Genomic DNA, 22,040 nt, shown 5'->3' on the forward strand with positions numbered 1-22,040 from the left:
AAATCAAAAAAATTAGCCAGGTGTGGTAGCGTGCGCCTGTAGTTCCAGCTACTTGGAAGGCTGAGGCGGAAGGATTGCCAGAGCCCAGCAGGTCGAGACAGCAGTGGCCGGGAGCGTGCCACTGCACTCCAGTCTGGGCGACAGAGTGAGACTCCAACTCAAAAAAAAAAAGTATTCCAGGTAATTAAGAAAGATGGCATTCTCCTCAAATCATTTTACAAAGCAAACATCACACTGATACCCTAACCAAGTAAAGTCCAACAAAAAAAGAGAACTACAGGCCAAAATCCCTGATGAAAATAGATGCAAAAATTCTCAATAAGATTCTAACAAATTGGATCCAATAACACATTTCAAAAATCATCCACCATGACCAAGTAGGCGTCATCCCTGGGATGCAGGACTGGTCCAACATCCACAAGACCATAATGTAATAATACATCAACAGATGTGAGAACAAGAACCACAAGATTATATCATTAGATACAGAAAAAGTTTTTATTAAATCCAGCATCGCTTCTTAATAAAAACCCTTGAACACCTAGGCATAGAAGGAACCTACCTCAAAATAGTAAGCACCATCTACAATAAACCCACAGTCAGCATATTGCTAAATGGACAGAAACTGGAAACATTTCCCCTGAAAACCAGAACAAGACAAGGCTACCCACTCTCATCCTTCCTGTTCAACATTGTTATGGAAGTCCTAGTTAGAGCAATTAGACAAGAGTAGGAAATTAGAGGTATCCAAATAGTAAAAGAGGAAATTAAGTTATCCCTCTTTGCTGACAATATAATCCTATACCTCAAAAATCCAAGAGAATCTATCAAAAACCTCCTTTCACTGGTAAACAACTTTGGCAAAGTCTCTGGGTACAAAATAGGCAGAGAACCAAATAAAAAGCACAATCCCATTCACAATAGACACACAAAAAATGAAATACTTCTGCATCTTCCTAACCAGAGAAGTGAAAGACCTTTACAACGAAAACAACAAAACACTGCTCAAATAAATACAGGAAGACACAAACAAATGGAAAAATATTCCACGTTCATGGATAAGAAGAATCAGCATGTTAAGATGTTCATCCTACCAAAGGCAATCCACAGATTCAACACAATAACCATTACATTACCAACATCATTCTTCTCAGACCTGGAAATGACAATACATGAATTCATATAGAGATATTAAAAAACACAAATAACCAAAGCAATCCTTAGCAAAAGAAACAAAGTGGGAGGTATCACACCTTCAGACTTTAAACTTTACTATAATGTTCCAATAATCAAAAGAGCCTGGTATTGATACACGAACAGGCATATGGACCAATGGAACAGGATAGAGATTCTGGAAGCAAAACCTCAATTTCTCAATCAACTCATCTTCAACAAAGCCTCCACCAACAACCATTGGGAAGAGGAGACCCTAAATGGTGCTGGAAAAACTGACTGACCACATGCAGAGGATTGAAACAGGACCCCTACCTATCACCATACACAAAAATCAACTCTAAATGGATCAAAGACCCAAATGTAAAACCTTAAACTATAAGCCTTAGAAAATGCAGTAGACTCCCTTACAGAAGTCAGAATAGACAACCAATTCCTGATCAAAATCCCAGGTGTCCATGTCATAAGAGATAAGATGGACAAGTGGGGCCTCATCAAACTGAAAAGTTTCTGCAAAGCAAAAGAAACCATCAAGAGTGGGGAGAAGCTCACAGAATAGGAAAAACTATTTGCCAACTATATATTTGACAAAGGCCTAACATCCAGGATCTGCAAGGAACCCAAACATGCTGAAAGGAAAAAACAAACAGCCGCATTAAAAAGTGGGCAAAAAACATGAATAGACACTTTTCAAAAGAAAATATACAGGCAGCCAACAGACACATGAAAAAGTACTCAGCCTCACTAATCATCAGAGAAATGCAAATCAAAACCACACTGAGATACAACCTAATCCCGGTAAGGATGGCCATAATTAATTAAACAAACAACAGATGCTGGCTAAGATGTGGAGAAAAGGGAATGGTTCCACCCTGCTGGTGGGAATGCAAACTGGTTCAACCTCTATGGAAAACAGTGTGGGGATTTCTAAAAGAACTAGAAATCAATCTTCCATATGACCCAGCTATTCGCCTACTGGGATTATACCTGGAGGAACTCAAATTATTCTACAAAAAAGATACCTGCACACACATGGTTATTGCAGTATTATTCACAATAGCAAAAACATGGAACCAATCATGCTGCCCATTGAAACTGGACTGGATAAAAAAAAATGTGGTACATATACATGATGGAACATTACACAGCCATAAAGGACAAACACATGGACTTCTCAGCAACTTGGATTTAGAGTCGATAATACTCAGTGATCTATCACAGAAACAAAGAACAGAGTACCATATGTTCTCACCCATAAGCAGACCCTGAACATTTACAATAATACCATACAAAAGGGATTGGTAGTTACGGGACACTACCAGGTAAGAATGGGGACACAGCATCAATAAGGGTACCTGATCTCAAACCAGGCAAAGTAGGGACCAAGGGAGGCCCAAACTTTGCCTGTACAATGTTCACTTGTATACCTAATCCTGAATTGTTCCCTACATCTTTAAAATAAAATATATAACCGGGCTCGGTGGCTCAGCCTGTAATCCCGCGCCTTTGGGAGGCTGAGGTGAATGGATTGCCTAAGCCCGTGCGTTCGAGACCTGCCTGGGCAACTTGGCGAGACCTCATCTCTACAATAAATCAAAAAATCAGCTGGGCGTGGTAGCACATGCCTGTAATTCCGGCTATTCGGAAGGCTGAGGCAGAAGGATCGCCAGAGCCCAGCAGGTGAGGCTGCGGTGGCTAGGAGCAGCCACTGCACTCCAGTCTGGGCGACCGAGTGAGACTCCAACTCAAAAAATAAATAAATAAAATAAAATAAAATATATTTTTTAAATATTGTTCATTATTTCTTCCAAAATTTTCAAATATATAAAATTTAGTTAGGAAAATAAAGAAAACTATAAACACCCATGTATCCACCATCTAGATTTTACAGTTAGCATTTTGCATTTTTCACTGTCACACATCTGTCCACCCCTCTATCCATCCACTAATCTGTTTTATTTTTCTGTGTATTTCTGTGAAGTTGCAGGATGACGATACTTCACCCCTAAATACTGCAGCATGCATGCCATGAGTTAGGTGTGTAAGTAAAGGTAACTTACTGATCCTGTCTTTACTTAAAATTGATACAGTGTACATCATAGACTTTTTCATTATTATGGATGTTTAAATTATTATATTAAAAGATGATTTATCTTGATTACTGAAATTTTTGGCAACTTTGTGATCAAGTAATATACCTCATTCTCCTTGCCTAAAATCTCTGCTGAATTTTACAAATAGGCTGTGTAGGTGAGGAAAGAATGGGTTCCCCTTATTCCTTTCTTTGGCCCCTTTGGGATTTGTCTTTTTCTTGTCTATAGAGTGCTCAGTCTGGGGGAATGTTTAGAGACAAATTCTGCCCTCAATGAGGGGGAATTGGGCAAGAGGAGCTTCGAGACTATAAGAAAGTGGGGAAAGGTGGGGTATGTGGTCTTGCTCGGAAACCTATGTCTACACAGCTGGGCCAATATCACCAGCTCCAATTAGAATCCAGGAAATTAAGTCCAATATCACATATGGCATCTGTGTCACCTCATACAGCAGTTGGTATAAGAACTGTTTAACGCACGCAATAAGAAGGAAAAAGTTCAACAGTCCACACTTAGCAAACTCTCAACCTTTTATGTTTTTCAATAAAACCTGAACTCATGTCTTCTCTTTTTGTTAAAAAAAAAAAAGTTATGTAACTTGGGGTTACTCTATGACTCTTGTTCTCTCAGTCACTAATTGAACTTTCCTCCTAATGAGCAAATATTTATGGCACGCCTGCCAAGGGTCAGGTACTGGGCTTGGTAATGTCCCCTGTTCTCTCTAGTCAAAGCCAGCATGAGCCAGACATGCAGAGCTAGGTTCCAAGCCCACTTCAGGCCACAACCCAGGGCCTGGCCTTATCTAGGCTTCTTTGGGAGGGAAAGACATAATCATTAACAACCATTTTATATGTTAGGTTAAGTTTAAATAACTCAGACAAGCCCTGTGCATTAGTCACATTCTGAGGCTCCCTACTTGCCCCATGTCTATAGAACAGAGATAAGAATGTCCCTGGAGTACATAGAAGGCCTAAGAGCCCCCTGTGTCAGTTTCCCAGCCACACCCATTCCTTATCTTCCCTCTATCTTTGGCATGTTTTCAAAGATTCTTAATCATTTGTAGTTGTGCTATGGCAAAATCTCAGAAAATGTTACCACTTCATACCAACTAGGATGGCCATTTTTAAAAGAAAAATAAGATTTGGTGAGGATGTGGGAACACTGGAACCTTCACACATTGCTGGCGAGAATGTAACATGGTGCTGCTATGGAAAAGAGTTTGGGAGTTTCTAGGAATGCTAAATACAGAGGTCAGCTGCAGTGGCTCATGCCTGTAATCCTAGAAGTTTTGAAGGCCAAGGTGGGAGGATCACTTGAGGCCAGAAGTTCAAGACATAGCAAGACCCTGTCTCCAAATAAGTAAATAAATAAGAAAACAATTACCATATGATCTGCAATTCTACTTAGTTATATACCTAAGAGAATTGAAAACAGTTACTTAAACAAATACATGTACTTGCATGTTCATAACAACACAATTCACCATATTCAAAAGGTGGAAACAGCCTACATGTCCATCAGCAGATGGATAGATAAATAATGATCTATCCATACAATAGAATATTATTAGCCCATAAAAGGAACCAGGTACTGACCATGCTACAAAATGGATGAACCACAAAAGCAGTATGCTAAGGCCAGGCGTGGTGACTCACACCTGCAAACCCAGCACTTTGAGAGGCCATGGTGGGAAGACTGCTTCAGCCTAGGAGTTCAAGACCAGTCTGGGCAAATAGGGAGATCCCATCTCTACAAAAAATCAAAATGCTAGCCAGGTATGGTGGAATACACTTGTAGTCCCAGCTACTCACAGGGCTGAGGCAGAAGGATCACTTGAGCCCAGGAGGTCAAGACTAAGGTGAGCCATGATCATGCCACTGTACTCCAGCCTGGGTGACAGAGTGAGACCCCCAACTCAAAAAAAAAAGTTTGCTAAGTGAAAGCCAGAAACAAAAGTTCACATATCGTATCATATGAAATACGGGTACAAAATGAGAAAAACTTACAGATATAGAACACACAATGGTGGATGCCAAGGGTTGGGGAGAGAAGAGAATGGGAAGAAACTGCTCAAGGGGTATAGGATTTTATTTAGGAGTGATGGGGATGTTTTGACATTAGACAGAGGTGGTGGTTGCACAACACTATGCATGTACTAAATTCCATGGACTTGTTCACTTTAAAATGGTTAGTTTTGTGTTGTGAATTTTACATCTCTGCATTTAAAAACTATCTGAGCCGAGCTCGGTGGCTCAGCCTATAATCCCGCGCCTTTGGGAGGCTGAGGTGAGTGGATTGTCTGAACCCGCTGGCTAGAGACCCGCCTGGGCAACTTGGCGAGACCTCATCTCTACAATAAATCAAAAAATTAGCCGGGCATGGTAGCGCGTGCCTATAGTTCCAACTACTAGGAAGGCTGAGGCAGAAGGATCCCGGGAGCCCAGTATAGAAGTGTTCTCTTTCCCACCATCTTTCAATCTCATGGTTGTCCTGTTTTTTGTATTCTTTGGAGCATGTGAACAACGCCCTCATAGAGTGAGTTGTGCATGGTGCCTTCTTCATGTCTCCGGATTGATGTGACACTTTGGATACTATTGGCTTTGCCTCTGTAGTAGCAGCCTCTAGATGGCCTTCAAAGATCCCTGCCTCTTAGTCAATAAGTCACTGGGCAATTCCTTCCCCTATCTGATATTCTGGTGGGCCTAAGTATCTGTATTTATTTAAAAAAAAAAAAAAAAAAAAAAAGCTCTCCATGCATGTGGATTATAATGTGTATCCTGAGCTGACAGTCACTGTGTGTTTGTAGGAATTTTGAACAGGCACAAGTAACACCCTCCCTACCACCTGCCTGCTGAGGCTGTGAAAAAGGCTCACTGGGGAGATGATGTCTTGATCGTCACCTGGAGGATGGTTAGGAGTTCACCAGAAGAAAAATGAGCTGGGCTCACTCCAGGCTAAAGAAGAGCCTGTGCAGACACACGGAGATGCAGACATGTCACATTTGGAAAACTTGGGGTGTGGCCAGTCCTAACATCTGCTTAAAACACTGTGTACATGTAGAAAAGTGGACTGAGACAAGACTGGAGAAGCCAGCAGTGACCAGATGAAGAAGAGGCTTTTAGATTTCATCCTGTGGGTGATGAGAGCAAAAGGATGGATTTAAGCAAGGGAGGAATGTTCCAAGATTCATGTTTTATGAGGTTCTGTATGGTGGCTGAGTGGAGGATTCACTGGATAAGACCTACCCAGGGACAGGAAAACAGGAGGTGACTGCAACAATGAGATTGATGCAAGCTTTGCCATTCTTTTACGACACACCTGGTGGTGATCATCTTTTAGCTCATTCATTTCCTGTTTTATTAATTCCCTTCCCCGTGGCCATCTGAAATTTGCCTCACATTCTCCAATTTCCCTTTTACTGATTGATTTCATCACCTTTTACTTTTTGTTTTCCTGGAAACTCAGATCATCTGATTGCAACACATCAGGACTATTTACAACACTCCCATTAATGCTAAAACCACAAGTTCAGTGAATACACAATTTAGTAACTTGTAGAAGAAGGTTCAGGTCATTTTTTGTGGTCACAACCTGCTCTGCAGCATTCTGTAACTAAAGTGTCAGTGTTCTAGGAGGTGTGGGAGGAAATCTTTATCTCATGTGAGGCCAGTGTAACTTGTTAAGTTATTTCAGGAGGTCCTTTGGAATCTAAGCCAGCATGACATTAGCACAAATCTGGAATCACAAGATCTAGCTCCATGCCCTGATTTCATGGTTTAGTTGCTTCTATGAGTCTCTTCCTCATCTATCTGCTTCCACATCTACAAAGTGAAGATTAAGATCATTCCAGCTCTAATCATCTCACAGACTTGTTGTGAATATCATATAAGAGAGATGGTAAAGAGCTTTATAAGACATGGAGAATGGTACAATGAACACTAGAGTCTCAGAAGGGAGAGAAGCAAAGGGGTGGAGGGACAAAAAAAAATCACCTGTAGGGTACCATATGCACAGCTGGGGGTGGTGGATACACTTAAAGACCAGACCAAAAACTATTTGTATTCCTTAAAGCTATTTGAAAAAAATTTTAAAGCCAAAAGAGAGAGCTTTACAAGCTACGAAGTGCTGAAGAGATGTTAGTGGTTTGTTCATTATTTTTAATTGCTTATTTGAAAGATGTGGGGTACAATTCAGGGTTAGGTATACAAATGTTCATTATGCAGGTACCCTTGTTGATGAGGTATGCGGCTCCCTCCCTGGCAGTTTCCCACTACTGCCAATCCCTGTTCGCTTATGAGTGAGAACATATGGTACTCTGTTCTTTGTTTCTGTGGTAGATCACTGAGTATGTAGTGGTTAGTTTAGCAGGAAATAGACACTCTGGAATGAAGTAGAACATGAACAGTCATGACTGAATCCTCCTCCTCTTCCCTTTGCCCTAAAGTCTACAGAAGCACTTGTACTTCAAGGAAGGGAGGGCAGAAAGGACATTCCCCTGTCTCACCCCAGCCCTCATTGGTGGGTTTGCTAAGGGGTTTCGCCTCATCTGTGTAGGGGACAAAGCTCTGGCACTACCCATCAGGAGGCCTGGGCTGTAGTGCTGGTCCCCCCACTGACTCCATGTAACCTCAGGCAAAGCTGGGCTTGTGTTAAAAGATTAAGATCGTGAGCTCTAAACTTAGACAATTTAAATTCGAATCCTGACTCTGTTAGTAATTAGTGATGTAACTTTGGATGGGTCCGTTCATCTTTCTATCACTTGATTTGCTCATCTGTGAAACAGAGAGCATAACAATACCTAAGTCATAGGATTGTTGGACAAATTGAATCAGTTAATGCAAGGGAAGTAGTTAGAATGATATGTATCAGGTAATCTGTGTGTGAGTGTAAGTGTGTGTGTGTGAGAGAGAGAGAGAGAGACAGAGAGAGAGAGACCATTTCTCTGCAACTCAAGTTGAGAAATAACTCCAGAATTTAGAACTCAGGGCCTAAATGGGTCATCGTCTTCTCCCAGGCCCATTCTTTTCCATCTTCCTCCTGCCCACAGAAGCTCTTGGTTCGTGACTGGGCTGGAAGACCTGGTGGACCCTAAATGATGTATAAGAGGAAAATAAAGAAGAGGGGATGTTTTAGAAAATCCTAGAAGGACACAGAGGTCTAGGGAGGCAGACAATTTTAAAGAGGTCTTCTGGTTAGGAAAGGAAAACGTTGGTCCTCATGCCAATTCTGGTCAATTACCTTCATGGAATTTTCCTCAAAGGAAGATAGAATTTAAGGAAAGAAAAAAGAATCAACCATGCCTAATACTGCTGGAAGCTTAAGTAGAGTTTTTTACTTCATAGCATTCATCCCAATTTGCATTTCAACATTTATTCGTGTAGGTATTAGTTTAGTATCTCTTTCTCCCATTGAATGTAAGTTTCATGAGGGTGAGGATTCTGACTCTTTTCTATTTGGTGCTTGCCACATGCTGTGAACACAGCGGCAAACAGCCCAACCAAGATGCAATGACGTTGAGGTGAGGCGTCCACCTTCTCAGACACCAGGTAAGAATGTCCATAGAGCTGCCACTCTCCTCACTACCACAGCCAGTCATGAGGCCAAGAAGAATTGTCTGTTCCTCTCCTTCTGTCACCAAAATGTAGAGACCACCTGGTTACCCTAAATTGGTGAGATCAAGTTTTGCCCTACTGAGAAGAATAGGGACTTGAGAGCTGAGCTACAAATAATCTTTCCTTTTTTTTTTTTTTTTTTTTTTTTGAGTCGGAGTCTCACTCCGTCACCCAGACTGGAGTGTAGTGGCCGCTCCTGGCCACCGCAGACTCGACCTGCTGGGCTCCGGCGATCCTTCTACCTCAGCCTTCCAAGTAGCTGGAACTACAGGTGCGTGCTACCACACCCGGCTAATTTTTTGATTTATTGTAGAGATGAGGTCTCGCCAAGTTGGCCAGGCGGGTCGCAAACCCTTGGGCTCAGGCAATCCACTCACCTCAGCCTCCCAAAGGCGCGAATCTTTCCTTTTTTAAAAACAAAACATCTTCAAGATCGTGAAATGTGAACCTAATACACAAATCACTCCAAAACCTTGCTGCATCCCCATCCCATGAGCAGCAATTCGCTTGGCCAGTAAAAGACAGGATAGGCTTCTCAAAAGAGGTAGCACTTAGGCTAACAATGTAAAAAGAATAAAATATTAGAGTGATAGGGTTTATCTGCATCACTGAGTCCCTGGACAAACTGTCCACTGATACTGATATCTGAGACTAATGATTCTCTGGATGTTCTTTGAGACTTAACTTTTATCCAATGTTGATGAGAACGAGAAAGAAGATAAATCACTCAGCGTTGATAAGGACACTGTATTACTCATACTTTATGATTAATTTTCCTAGGCTATACTGCAAGTATCTGTTTATTTGTCTTTATCATCAAACAAAATAATGTCTAGGTCTTAGTCAACCTTGTGCCCTAAGCATTTAGAACAAAGCTTTAAAAATACATACTGAATACTTTAATTCAGGAATAAGTAGATGAGCGACACTGAGTGGTTGGGTGTTCTTCTGAAACATAGTATCTTCCTTGACACATTCAGTACAACTCTTTGTAGGCAAGTATCTTCATGTTTGAATGTGTTACCTTCTATGAAAATAAGTGGCGTGACAATACACCTTCTATTGTTTCCCCTTGAAGAGCAAAACTATTTATATTTGTTAGGATACAGTGCTGGCTACATTTTACTCCCAAGCTATCACTTCTATCACTGTTGGTGTAAATTCCAACCACTCAGAACAGTTCCTGAGGCTAGGACAGGTAAATGGTCATCTTAGACTCCGTTATAAAATCATATTAACCAAGTATGTGTTTTAGAGAAACATGAAAACATACTTTTTTGTTCCAAAAAATTATGAGAAATTCTTTAGGTTTAGGTGTTAATTAAGTTGTCAATAGTTATCAGATGACACCCTAATATTTCCTTGCCTGAATGTATTCTGTGTACAACTCAGGTTGGGAAGATAGAGAGGGAAATATCATTAACACGGTCAGAACTTATAACTTTCTCCCTGCTTAAAAAAGATGGAGTCCTTTGTTCTGGAAGACCCATGAAGGATCAGTGATGGGAGTCACCATGGAGATAGGAATCAGAATCTCAACCAATTTGCTCTTGTATCCTTGAATCTCACCATATCCTATAATGCCCCTTATCAGGGAATAGCAAGTGTTGGATACTGGTGTACCAGAATGAGAGTACCTTTCATCTCCCGAATATTTTGTTGTGATCAATAGCTGCTTAGAGGTCATTTGCAGTTACTGAGCCTCAGTTTCTACATCTGCAAACTAGGGGTAGCAGCATGTCCCTACTTAACAGTGCCCAGTTGAAACCACTGAAAGGAGGCATTTCTGCCAATCCAAATTTCCTGGACTTTTATCCTACTTTTCCTGGAGATTATATACCAGCTTCCCATGTCTGCCTGCCTTTTGTTGGCTTGAAACCTGTTGTCACTTCTCCCCTTAATTATCTCTCTATAGGACCCCATTATCCCAGAGATTCCAGAGGCATGCCACATGTGCACCCCTATCCCAGAACACTTATGTGTCCCTCTGAGGAAAGGATTGTGTGATTTCCTGCCCACACCTGACACAACACCTATGCATGACATTCATCTACCTGTTCATGAATCAGGGAACAGATATAGATATCCACCTACTCAGGCCAGTGTCTAGCAGCCCTAGAGACTTACATGCCAGAGGAATAGGAACAGTTGGTGAGAGGTGAATATCAGTTTCTGCAGAAGAGTTCAGCATATGAAAGAATAAAGAAAGAAGGAAATGCATAAGCATACCTCAAAGGTCTTCTATTTCTGTTGAGTTGTAAGAACTGCGAGGTTTTTTTGTCATGTGATCCATGATTCCTTAGATCAAGCAGACACAGAACTTGGGCCTGAGTGATGAACATGAGCTGGTATAATTTCCACAAGCCCAGCCCTGGGATGTGTTCCATCAGAAATGTGTTGGGAGCTCACAGGTAGCAGTAACTGCTGTGACAGGCTTCATTCCTACTGGCTCCTGGGCTGACTTTCTTCCAATTAGGAAATTCTCAACTCCTTAAAAAGCAGGAAGCTATTTGAACCTCACTGCTCCCCAAAAGGGGCTCAGATCATTTTGGAGGGGTGCTGAATGCTGTGTGTGTGCCTATACTGACCTCTGCTACACAGCATTGTTACCTAAGGTGGTGGGTTCTAGCATTTTGAGCTTCTTCTCCTCTTCTCTCCTTTCTCACACATTGTTCCTGGACATGCAATCTTTCCGGAGAGAGGGGGGTCATTTTTGGTCAAGGATATTTCTAATATTTGTTGTCTACTGTAAGACTCTCTGAGGGGTGCACAGGAAATAGTACAAATTGTTACTGTTTAGGACAGCCATCAGTGCCATCTCACCCACACTCTGTCTCTACTTTAGATATTCTTTTGCCAACAGAATCAAAGCAGTTCAGTCTGGAAGTGCAGAAATAGTGACTGAGGCACAGCCGAAAGCTCTTACTGTATTGATAATCCAGGAAGATGGAGTGGTCACCAAAGAGTCAGAGGGAAAGACATACAGGGGCCAGCAATCTCGCCCAACTCAACTCCATCAGCCTTTCTGGATGTCACTGTGTATACAGCGCTCTTCTTGTGACCAGGTCCATGACTGAATAATATCAGATTGTGCCCTTAAGGAGCTCACCTCTGGTGAGGGAAACAGGAATAGAAGCCAACAATGGCGGTAGAGAGGATGACAAGAATAGAACTGTGTGAGGGGGATGAAAGTTAACTACAGGAAGAAGTGGCTATATCTACTTGAGAAGGGCTGGTTATGGGAGACTTTAACAGCAGGGTCTGTTAAAGTTGGGTTTGGAAGGATGGGCGGATGTCTTTTATGGAACACAAAAGACTGTAGGCAGAGGAAACTACATGGGTAAAGGTCTGTCAGTGTAGCTTGTTTGAGTGGATGTCAAATACTTTGGAACAGGGCAGCCATGGAGACAAGGGCAGGTTAGAGGAGATTCAATACCAATGACTTCATCTGAGTTTCTGATAAGAACCCAGAACCTTTGGACTTACTGATAATATTGATTGAGTTGTTTATAATTTCCCATAGAATATGAACTCAAAGAAGGTCAGCATAAGGGTGTGTGTGACTCTTTGTCACTGCAGGTGGAGCTTGGGTGAACCTGCTACTGGCTGCAGCCCTAGCTCCACCTCTTTCTCCACGTATAAAATTACAGCTGGCCTTACTGAATCATCTTTGGGCAGGGAAGGGAAACTCCACACACACACACACACAGCCCAGTAAACAGCAGCACACAACTGAAAGTACAACTCAGAGGAGAGCATTGAGGAAGAAAACCGGCGATGGACCTCATCCCGGACTTTGCCATGGAAACCTGGGTTCTCCTGGCTATCAGCCTGGTGCTTCTGTATCTGTGAGTAACTAACCTGGCTTGACTCCTCCATATCCTTGGACTTCGATTGCTAATCAGTCTCCCTTTCCCTTACTCTCTTTGAAGATGAAAAGAGAAGAAAAGGGGAAGTAGCTTCAGTGTTGGGGACTAAAAAAAGCACATAGGAGTTATGAGTGATTTTGTGCAGATCTGTTGAAGAATAAGCACGCATATCTTCACCAATCTTCACCCTATTTTGGTAGCTGGGTGCGTGTAGTAATAACATTTGGTACTGGGGATGATCTGCTGATGGAGTATGAGTTTGGACCTACCTAAACTTACGAATAAGAGGCAGACTACAAACAAATGAGCACCACGTGCAGTGGGATCCTCATCCCCCTTCACAGACCCTGGGGATTCTGCTGGCAGGAGGGCATTTTCAACTTTTGTCTCATTATCTTTGACTTCTGGGTTCTATATCCACTGCAAGAGATATGTAGAGAGATTGTGTGAGGGGAATGGACCACCTGGTGGTTTGTGCTCCTGTCCCGTCTACTCGAGGACGTCATTTACGTAAGGTCCCACAGGTCACCCTAGACTTCACAGGAGGTTCTCATTGGCTCCTCCCTCTTTTCTGTGCCCCTTTCATGGAGCTGCCCTTCCACCCAGGACTCAGTTCCTCCACCCTGTAATAGGCAGAATGATTTATCTCCAAACGATGAGCCTTTACAGCAGAGGAGGATGCTAGGAAATCTTGAAGTTGTATTCTTTTTTTTTTTTTTTTTTTTTCACCTTCTCTTTCCAGTCTCTGGGAGGTTAGCATCACTATAGATATTATTTCTTCCCTGGTGTGAATCTGCTGGCTTGGAAAGACAGGAGTCCCAAAATTCAATTTTGATCTTACACAATTTTTTCCTTTAAGATCCAGGACAGGAGGATAAATTCTTTCACTGAAGGTAGACTTGTCATCTTGGAGCAGGGAGAGAGAAGAGTTACTTTCCATGTGTGGGCGTAGAGGCTCTCCACATTTGACTTCTACTTCTTAAGAGTTAGGGAATCATAATGAACTGAAAACTGAAAATAGAAACTTGGTTTTAGTTATTTGGATTTTTTTCTTTTGTTTTAGTTATTTGAATGAAAGGCCAGGAATTCAGAGTATTGCAGCAACTTATTTTCAAACTGATGACTTTATCAATTTTTTTTTTTTTTTAGTTGGAGTCTCACTCTTGTTGCTCAGGCTGTAGTGTAGTGGCCCACTCATGGCCACCCCAGCTTCAACCTGCTGGGCTCTGGTGATCCTTCCGCCTCGGCCTTCCAAGTAGCCAGGACTACACGCATGCACTACCCTGCCTGACTAATTTTTAATTTATTGTAGAGACGAGGTCTCACCAAGTTGCCCAGACTGGTCTTGAACCCACTGGCTTAGGCAATCCACTCGCCTTGGCCTCCCAAAGTGCTGGGATTCCAGGCTGAGCCACAAAGCCCAGCCTGATGACATTTTTTAATGAATTTATATGGCTTCAATTCATTCTATTTAAAATCAGATTTTTTGGAGTTAGACTATTACCAATATATTCCTTCTGAGTAAGAAAAGAGAGCTGTCCACTTAGTATTTGTGACAACAAATGTTTGTAAAATAACCTTCCCTTCTAGAACGATGTCAGGAATAATAGACCAATGCACGATCATATATCTCTATGACTAGATTGCATAAATGTTTTCAAATATACCTGCCTAACAAGTTATTTTAATCCCTTAGTTTTAAATATACTTGCCTAGCAGGTTATCCTAATCTGTCAGGGCAGTTGAGTAAGCAAGACTATGAGACAGAGATGTTACAAATGGCATCAGGTAACGGTCAGGTTGAAGGGGGAGGATATTACCTACCCCTCAGGGCAGAACTCCCAGAGATACTGGTGGGTCATGGCCCACACTGGAGTATAGACAGATTTGTATCTCATCTGCAGGAAGCCCTAGGACAAGGAAACCATCTGTGCCATTCTGTGTGTGGTCCGCCTGGTAGAGTGTCTGTCACTAGAGATTTGAGCAAACACTTCCTGCCCCTTAGAAGTTGCTGACACAGCACAGGAGTCAGTAGCTGTAGTGTAGTCGATGCCCCCGTATGCCAAAACAATGTAAACAGAATTAAAATGATTTGCTCTTTTACGAGTCTCTTCATTTGTACCCAAAGTAGTATTATTTTACCAAACAGAGGGGAGCTTAAGGGAAACTAAAAAATCCACTCAGCCCACCCTCTGCTTTGATATGGTACCATGAGAATTTAGAGAGTAAAAGATCTAGTGATCTTTCCTTGGGCACCGATGCTGCTGACACCTTAACTCAACTGCTTGGCCTTACTGGAGAGGTTATATAACATGTTGAAAGTTCAGAAGCAGAGATTAGTTTTATTGCTTTGCTATGGTTGCAACAAAAAAGATAGAAACTGAAGTGGGAATAACCAAGGTCACCCTGTTTTGGCAGTTGGTGTACACGCTCCTACCAACAGTTCTGGAGAGCGATCCAAATGCCCACCAGGGCCTGGCCGAGCTGCCTCTGCTGGGGTTTTCAAATACATGGCCCTTCATGCCGTTTCTTGGTTTTACTTTACCACATATTATAAGATTCACAGGATTTATATACACTATTTGGAACGTATACTGCCTTAAAAGCTAATCTCTGAAGAAGAGAATACAAGGTCTCAATTCAACTGCCTGGAATATTTCATGGTTACTTGTGTTATGTGACATGATGCATCTTTTGCTATCAACAGGATGGTGTCTGAACTTTAGAAGGCCACTCTCTTCCAGCTTAATTTATATATTGGGCGTGTGGATCACTTATGTACATCATACTTTTCAGCCATACTTTCCTCACTTGTCTATGGGGCCAGCCTTGTGGGACTAGAAGCTCCATGGTTAAATTGGAAGATGGCGGCCTCTTCTTTCATCTTCTCTTCTTCCTCCAGACTGCCATCCCTCAATAATACCAAAGTAGGAAGGTCTGTAGAGATTCAGAACCCCCACTGGGGGAGTCCGTACATGACACATCAAAGATAAGTGACAAGCAGGTCTGCCATAGGGAGCACCAGCATTGACAGTTTTTCCTACAGAGACAGCTGATATACAAAGGCAGGAAACTGACTGCTTTGTGATAAATGACCTTGAAAAAAATAAGCATGCCTTGGATTTTACTCACTATGTGATCATTGCCAGATTTCACCAGAAGAAGAACTACCTGGAAATTGATTCTTTAGTCATTGGTTCCTCCGCACAGTGTCATTCAGGAAACATCAATCATTTTTCTCTATAGCTTAAATCAACCAGATCTTCTGACAATGAAGATTAGGTGTAGCTGAAAAGTACTCACATTTCTATGAGGTCAGTGAAAGCATTAAGCATAGTTGTCAATCTAAAGAATTTAAAATACTGTGATTCCTCCAAGGCCTCTCTGTGAAGTTGATTAAGAAGCGCTCAATCCCAAAACAGGGTCAGAGTTTAGAGGGAAGGAGAATCATAAAAGCCTCTGAGCACAATTTAAGGACAGTGTCACTCTCGGTGACCCTCTGTAATTGAGTGGGTGCAGTGATGCAAATTGTCATCATTAGTTCAGAAGAAAAAAAATTTTGCCCTTTTTAACAAGAAGGAGAATCTTCAAATTATAGAGGAATCAACTTCCTAAATCCATATAAGCAAATAAAATGCCCTGGAAGAATTCCAGCCTGAACCTCTCAGGAACACTCACATGTGGAGACCTTTATCAATTATTCACTCTAGGATTGGAACCATGAGGATTTCAGTACTTTTAGCTCATCATTGTGACTTTTGAGAGTCTCATGGGCACAGGAAAGGAGATAAGGAGCAACTGTAACTATTGCTATTGGAGTTGTTGTGATGTTTATTGCCAACATGTTACCTCCTCCTCTTGACCGTTTCAGATCCTCCATCAGTAACTGGCTGGCCCCAATATTTATAAAGTCACAACTCCTGTGACCTGGTTTTTCTTTACATCTATAGATATGGGATTCATTCATATGGACTCTTTAAGAAGCTGGGGATTCCTGGGCCCACACCTCTGCCTTTTGTGGGAAATGTTTTGTCCTACCAGAAGGTGAGTTGTTTGAACTCCCTCGTCTGCTTCTTATGGTTGCAAACACCCGCTTAATCCATCAGTAAAAATGCCCCTTGTTGAGAGGAAGTTCTGAGGTTTCACACTTTCAGAAATGGTGTATAGACTCCACCCCAAGCACTTGCAGGTTTACGCTGGGACTCTTTTTAACTCGCAAGAGCCTCAGATTTACCTCAGTGGAACAACCCAGATCTCGGGCAGATCAGCACTCTATGTTTAGGATTTGACATTCAGATTTTGTGAATCCCCTAAAGATGTTTTGTTTTGTTTTTCCTCCCATCAAAATTAGCAGGAAGGTACAGTTATAGTTAGTATTAAGAGAAAAGTGGCAAGGGGGCCCTGGTAGTGCCTCATTAGCTTTGTGCACCAGATTCAGACTTTCCCGTTGGTAGCAAGAGCTCATGAGTAACCTTTTGTTTGTTCCTCCTGGACAGCTTTGAAACCTTCATTTATTAGGGAGCCCAAGTATTCACCATTGTGTAATTTGCACCTACTTGAATTCACTCTAGGATTGCAAAATCCCTGTGGGTATTTCCATGGCTGTACCCCTAGCTTCTGCTCCTCATGAAATCTTTTGGGATTTGGGGACAGAACAATAAAGTTCTGATTTACTTCTTTGCCTTCAAAATCAAAATTCTTTGTGTGAGTCTGAGTAGGGAGTGGATATGTCTGAGATAAGATGGTGGCTGTCTGTCATCTTCCGATATTTAACGGCAAAATAAATTTTGTTTTTATTTTTGTTTTTTCGGTGTTGACCTTTTTTGTTTGTTTGTTTTTACACAAAGGCAGACTCACTTATGCGGAATCACTAGAAGAGGGATTTTTTTAAACTAAATTATTAAAAATTTAATTTAACTGAACAGAAGGCAATATGTGCCACACGGACTGTGAATTTTAGCTGAGCCATTGTGGCTAACCTGGTCTGACGCTCCTCCTACCACCTGGCCCTGGACAGAAAGTCACAAATTCGTGTCCACAAGGCCAGCAGCAAAGTTTTTGTGCAGGCTGCTCTCTGGCACATATTTCCTTTTTCACAGACCTAAGTCTTGTTTCTCAGATTCTAATTCTCCTAACTCAAGTTTTTGGTGTCTAATTACCACCTAATAAGTCCATATCTTTTCCTTCTGAAAAAGCAATAATTTTCTCTTCACCTTTCCCTGATCAACTGTTTATTAGAAGTGACACAAGATCCACATTCTGTAACCCTCTTCTGCAGAGTTAAAACATCACAACTGAAACTTAGAAACCAAAAGACTTGTTTTGAAGTTTCAGAAGTGGAAACTCAGACCAGGTGTTTTACTTTGCTGTGGCCTATGTATGCAGGTGACATTTCCCATCTTTTTGTGTTTAGCTGGAAACTGGAGCATGAGTCCACTTTATTTTTCCTACTCATTTGTTTTCTGAGACTTATTTATATCTGCCAAAGGGGTCCCTGGTGTCTTTACTTCCTAATTCTGCTAGAATTCTAGAGAGAGCTCATGAGGTAAATGGAAAGGATGACTCACAAGGAGATAAAAGAATGTGCATTCCCTTGAGACACTCACTCATCTTCCTCAGCCCTCAGTTACCTCATGTGCACATAGGTGTGATAATTAAGAGGATTATGAGATCTTAGAGACAACACATGCAGGAGTAAAAACACTTCAGAAATTCAAGAAGTTACTTAGTACTCATAGATAAGGGTAAGTCATTTAGTATCTACAATTTTGGGAAAAATTAAGAGTGACTTTCAATTCTCCATTTCAAATATCTTCTCTGTTTTCTCTCCTTTCCCCTTCTCTCTGTCAGTGAAAGAGAGCAAGCCTGATTTCATTCAAATTCAACCCCAAATTCAGCCCCCAAATTCAACCCCCCCCCTTTTCAGCACCAATTAAAGGTTGAGTTTAGTACACTTAAAATGATCATCAAATTTTATTTTGTTTCCCTTTCCAGGGTTTTTGGCAATTTGACGAAGAATGTTATAAAAAGTACGGGAAAATGTGGGGGTGAGTATTCTAGAAACTTGCATTGGATAAACTTGTTGCTATGACGAGATAACTCATCGCATGGAGGACAATCTCAGCTCTGAGTCTTCTTGTAAAGTACATCTAGGGGTATAGATTATGTAATATCAGGATCAAAGTTGGATTCCTGGATGTAACTCCAACTGCAGAATCAGGCTTGGGAGGTTTAATTAGCTGTTTTTTTTAACACAGGTTGTATGATGGTAGAAAACCTGTTTTGGCCATCACAGATCCCGACATAATCAAAACGGTGCTGGTGAAAGAATGTTATTCTGTCTTCACCAACCGAAGGGTAGGCAACCATTTTTTGACATTTAAGTACTGATTTACTTATTTATTTAATACTTATTTTGAAATATTTATATATTCACAGAAAGTTGCTTGTAAATTGTTTGGGGGTGTTCCATGTACTCTTCATCCTGCTCCCCTCAGTGATAGCATCTTGTATAACTATAAATATAGTATATTCCTGTTTCTATAGTAAGAGGGAATTGACATTGATACAATTCACAGAGCTTATTCAGAGTTCACTAGTTTTATGTGTCCTCATTTGTGTGTGTAGCTTTATGCAAATGTATCACATCTGTGATTTGTGATCAGTACAATCAAAATGTAGAATTGTTTCAATGCCATGAGGCTCCCTCCTGTTAGTTTTCTATAGTCACAACACGCAGTATGTCTTTTCTTCTTAACAGGATCTATTATCAGAGCAAGCTTTTTTTTTTTTCTTTTGAGGAAGCCAATCTATTCATATTTCCTTTTACAGATTGTGTTTTTGGTGTCAAGTCTGAAAATTCTTTGCCTAGTCCTCCTGTAATGTTGTTTTTTTTCCTAAAAGTCATTTAGTTGTTTGCTTTACATTTAAGTCTATGGCTCATTTTGTGTTCATTTTTGTACAAGGTATGAGGCCTATGGCTGTCCAATTGTTCCAACACCATTTTTGGAAAGGTTATTCTCCCTCCATTGAATTGTTGTTGTAGCATTGTCAAAATGTTGGGAATATTGGTATGCATCTATTTTTCATTCTTTGGTCTAGTTCATTGATGACTGTGTATATTGTCCAATCAATACTACACTGTCCTGACTATAGCAAGTAGGTCTTAACACAAGAATGATTCCTCCCACTTTACTTTTTTCAGAGTTGTCTTAGTTCTTCTTGGTACTTTGCCTTTCCATAGAAATTTAATATAAGCCAATATCTACAATCAAACCTACTGAGATTTTTATGGGAATTGAATCAAACATATAGATAAATTTGGGGAAATCTATATTTTTACTATGTTGAGTATTTCGATTCATGAACACATCGTGCCTCTCCATTTCTTTACGTTTTCTTTAATTCCTTTTCTCAACATTTTGTCATTTTCTGCATAGAAATTCTGTACATGTCTTGTTAGAGTTACCCTTAAGGATTTCGTTTTCATTGGTGTGATTGGAAATGGTACGTTTTATTGTGTTTTAAGTTATTCATTGTTGTTACATAGAAATATGGTTGATTTTTGTGTGTTGATCTTGTATCCTACTATCTTGCTGAAATCACCTGTTAGTTCTAGAGGTCGTTTTGTATATTCTTTGAGATTTTCTACAGTGACATTGTGTCACCTGAAAATAAAGACACTTTTTTTTTCCTTTCTAATCTGTAATCTTTTTTATTTATTTTTGTCTTGCCTATTTCATTAGAACTTCCATATGATGTTGAACAAGAGTGGTGACAGTGGATATTTTGGAATTATCCCTGATCTTAGGGGAAAATAATTCAGTCTTTCACCATCATGTGTGATGTTAGCTGAAGGGTTTTGTTTTTTGGTGTTTGTTTGTTTGTTTTGTAGATTCTCTTTATAAAATTGAAGAAGTTTCCCTCGCTCCTTAATTTATTGAGTTTTTATCATGAATGAGCGTTAGAATATTTATTTATTTATAACTTAACTCAATAGAATGTGCTTTTAGAACAGCTGTATCAAGATAATCATTTTGTTTCTGCTTTCATCTCCAAAGTCATTTTTTTTTAGTTGCAATGATAAGAACCCCACTCAAACCCACCCCAAGTGAATTCTTTAACCCTATTCACTAGTGCAGAGGAGTATTCTCTCATTTAGAAGTAGATGGTTTAATGCAATAAGAATTGGTCTCTAGTATCTTGACATGAAACGAGAAGTATGAACCTGTTGATAAGAAGGTGCATGACTGTTTTTTCAGGCTATCTAAGATTGTTCAATCTAGTGAGATGAAATTTCTAAATGGTAACTAAATAATGAGAATGAGTTAATGTAATTTACTCCCAATGTAATTCACTACACATTTTAGGCAGGCGGGCCCTGGACATACTGCCTTTTTACTTCATTATCCTCCTGATATGTAACATGGGCCATTTAGCTAGGTAAAAAGATAAATTGCTAGCGATGATTATGCATACTTTCAGCAGCCCATGAAATAGATCCCAAAACAATAAAGATGTCTGATGACCACTCAAGGATATGCTTATGCAAATGATAACATCTTCATTATACTTCTGCTTGTTTATCTAAAGACTATCATGAAATATAGATGAAAGAATTCACTTGCTCAGTAGCATCACAAACAAGAAGTTGGTTTTAGGTTAGGATATGCTGGAAATGGAAATTCATGACCAAATGGCTATTCAACTATAAAAGAACAATAATAAACATAGACCAGCTTTTAAGCTTATTTCCCTTGAAAATAATCATTTCATCCCATGAGAGTTCTTACTTCTGTCTTGAATTCTAGTATTTGGTGCTGAAATTATTTGTAATCCTCAGAAGTAAAATATATCATAAGCATATATCATCAGTATCTTTCTGCTCTTAAATAGTAAATAATATTTCTTACCTGAATTCAATAATCTTCACGGTGTCCATGAGAATTAAGACAAAAAGAGGCTTAACTGCTATCAACTTGACATGGTCGCTGATATAAGCCATACAGCAGACTTCTTATGGGACCATAAACTTAGCTTAGTTATTTGAATCTCAACCTCCTCCTTTCATGACTATGCAGTGAGTGACGCAAGAGTGGGACTTTGGCTACAAGAAGAACTTCATCTATCAAATGAGAGTTGGTAGTATTTATTGTAAAACAAAATTCAGTTTTGAAAGACAGAAGAAAGCTTTGATCATGTTGACTTGATATGTCAGTCCTAAGTTAGAAAATAGAATTCTCTCTTTCTTTTTCCTTCTATCCCGGGGGATGGTGGGGGAGGACTAGGACAACACG

At 40.5% G+C, this 22,040-nt stretch overlaps 1 protein-coding gene across 2 annotated transcripts in view; it reads left to right on the plus strand.

Moving 5' to 3' along the window:
• The first annotated feature begins 12,537 nt into the window (after positions 1–12,537).
• LOC103252931 (cytochrome P450 3A5) overlaps positions 12,538–22,040 on the plus strand; it is a 30,371-nt gene continuing 20,868 nt past the window's right edge. The window contains exons 1-4 of one of the 2 annotated variants that reach the window (XM_008051515.1): positions 12,538–12,723; positions 16,695–16,788; positions 18,739–18,791; positions 19,002–19,101. In XM_008051515.1, coding sequence (XP_008049706.1) covers positions 12,653–12,723; positions 16,695–16,788; positions 18,739–18,791; positions 19,002–19,101 — 318 coding nt within the window. In that variant the 5' untranslated portion in view covers positions 12,538–12,652. The remainder of the gene's footprint in view (positions 12,724–16,694; positions 16,789–18,738; positions 18,792–19,001; positions 19,102–22,040) is intronic. The other variant, XM_008051516.1, reaches the window with a different exon arrangement.

This window comes from Carlito syrichta, unplaced genomic scaffold, assembly GCF_000164805.1.
Source record: "Carlito syrichta isolate Samal-C Ts95f unplaced genomic scaffold, Tarsius_syrichta-2.0.1 Scaffold182653, whole genome shotgun sequence".
In the NCBI taxonomy this organism is placed as follows: domain Eukaryota; kingdom Metazoa; phylum Chordata; class Mammalia; order Primates; family Tarsiidae; genus Carlito; species Carlito syrichta.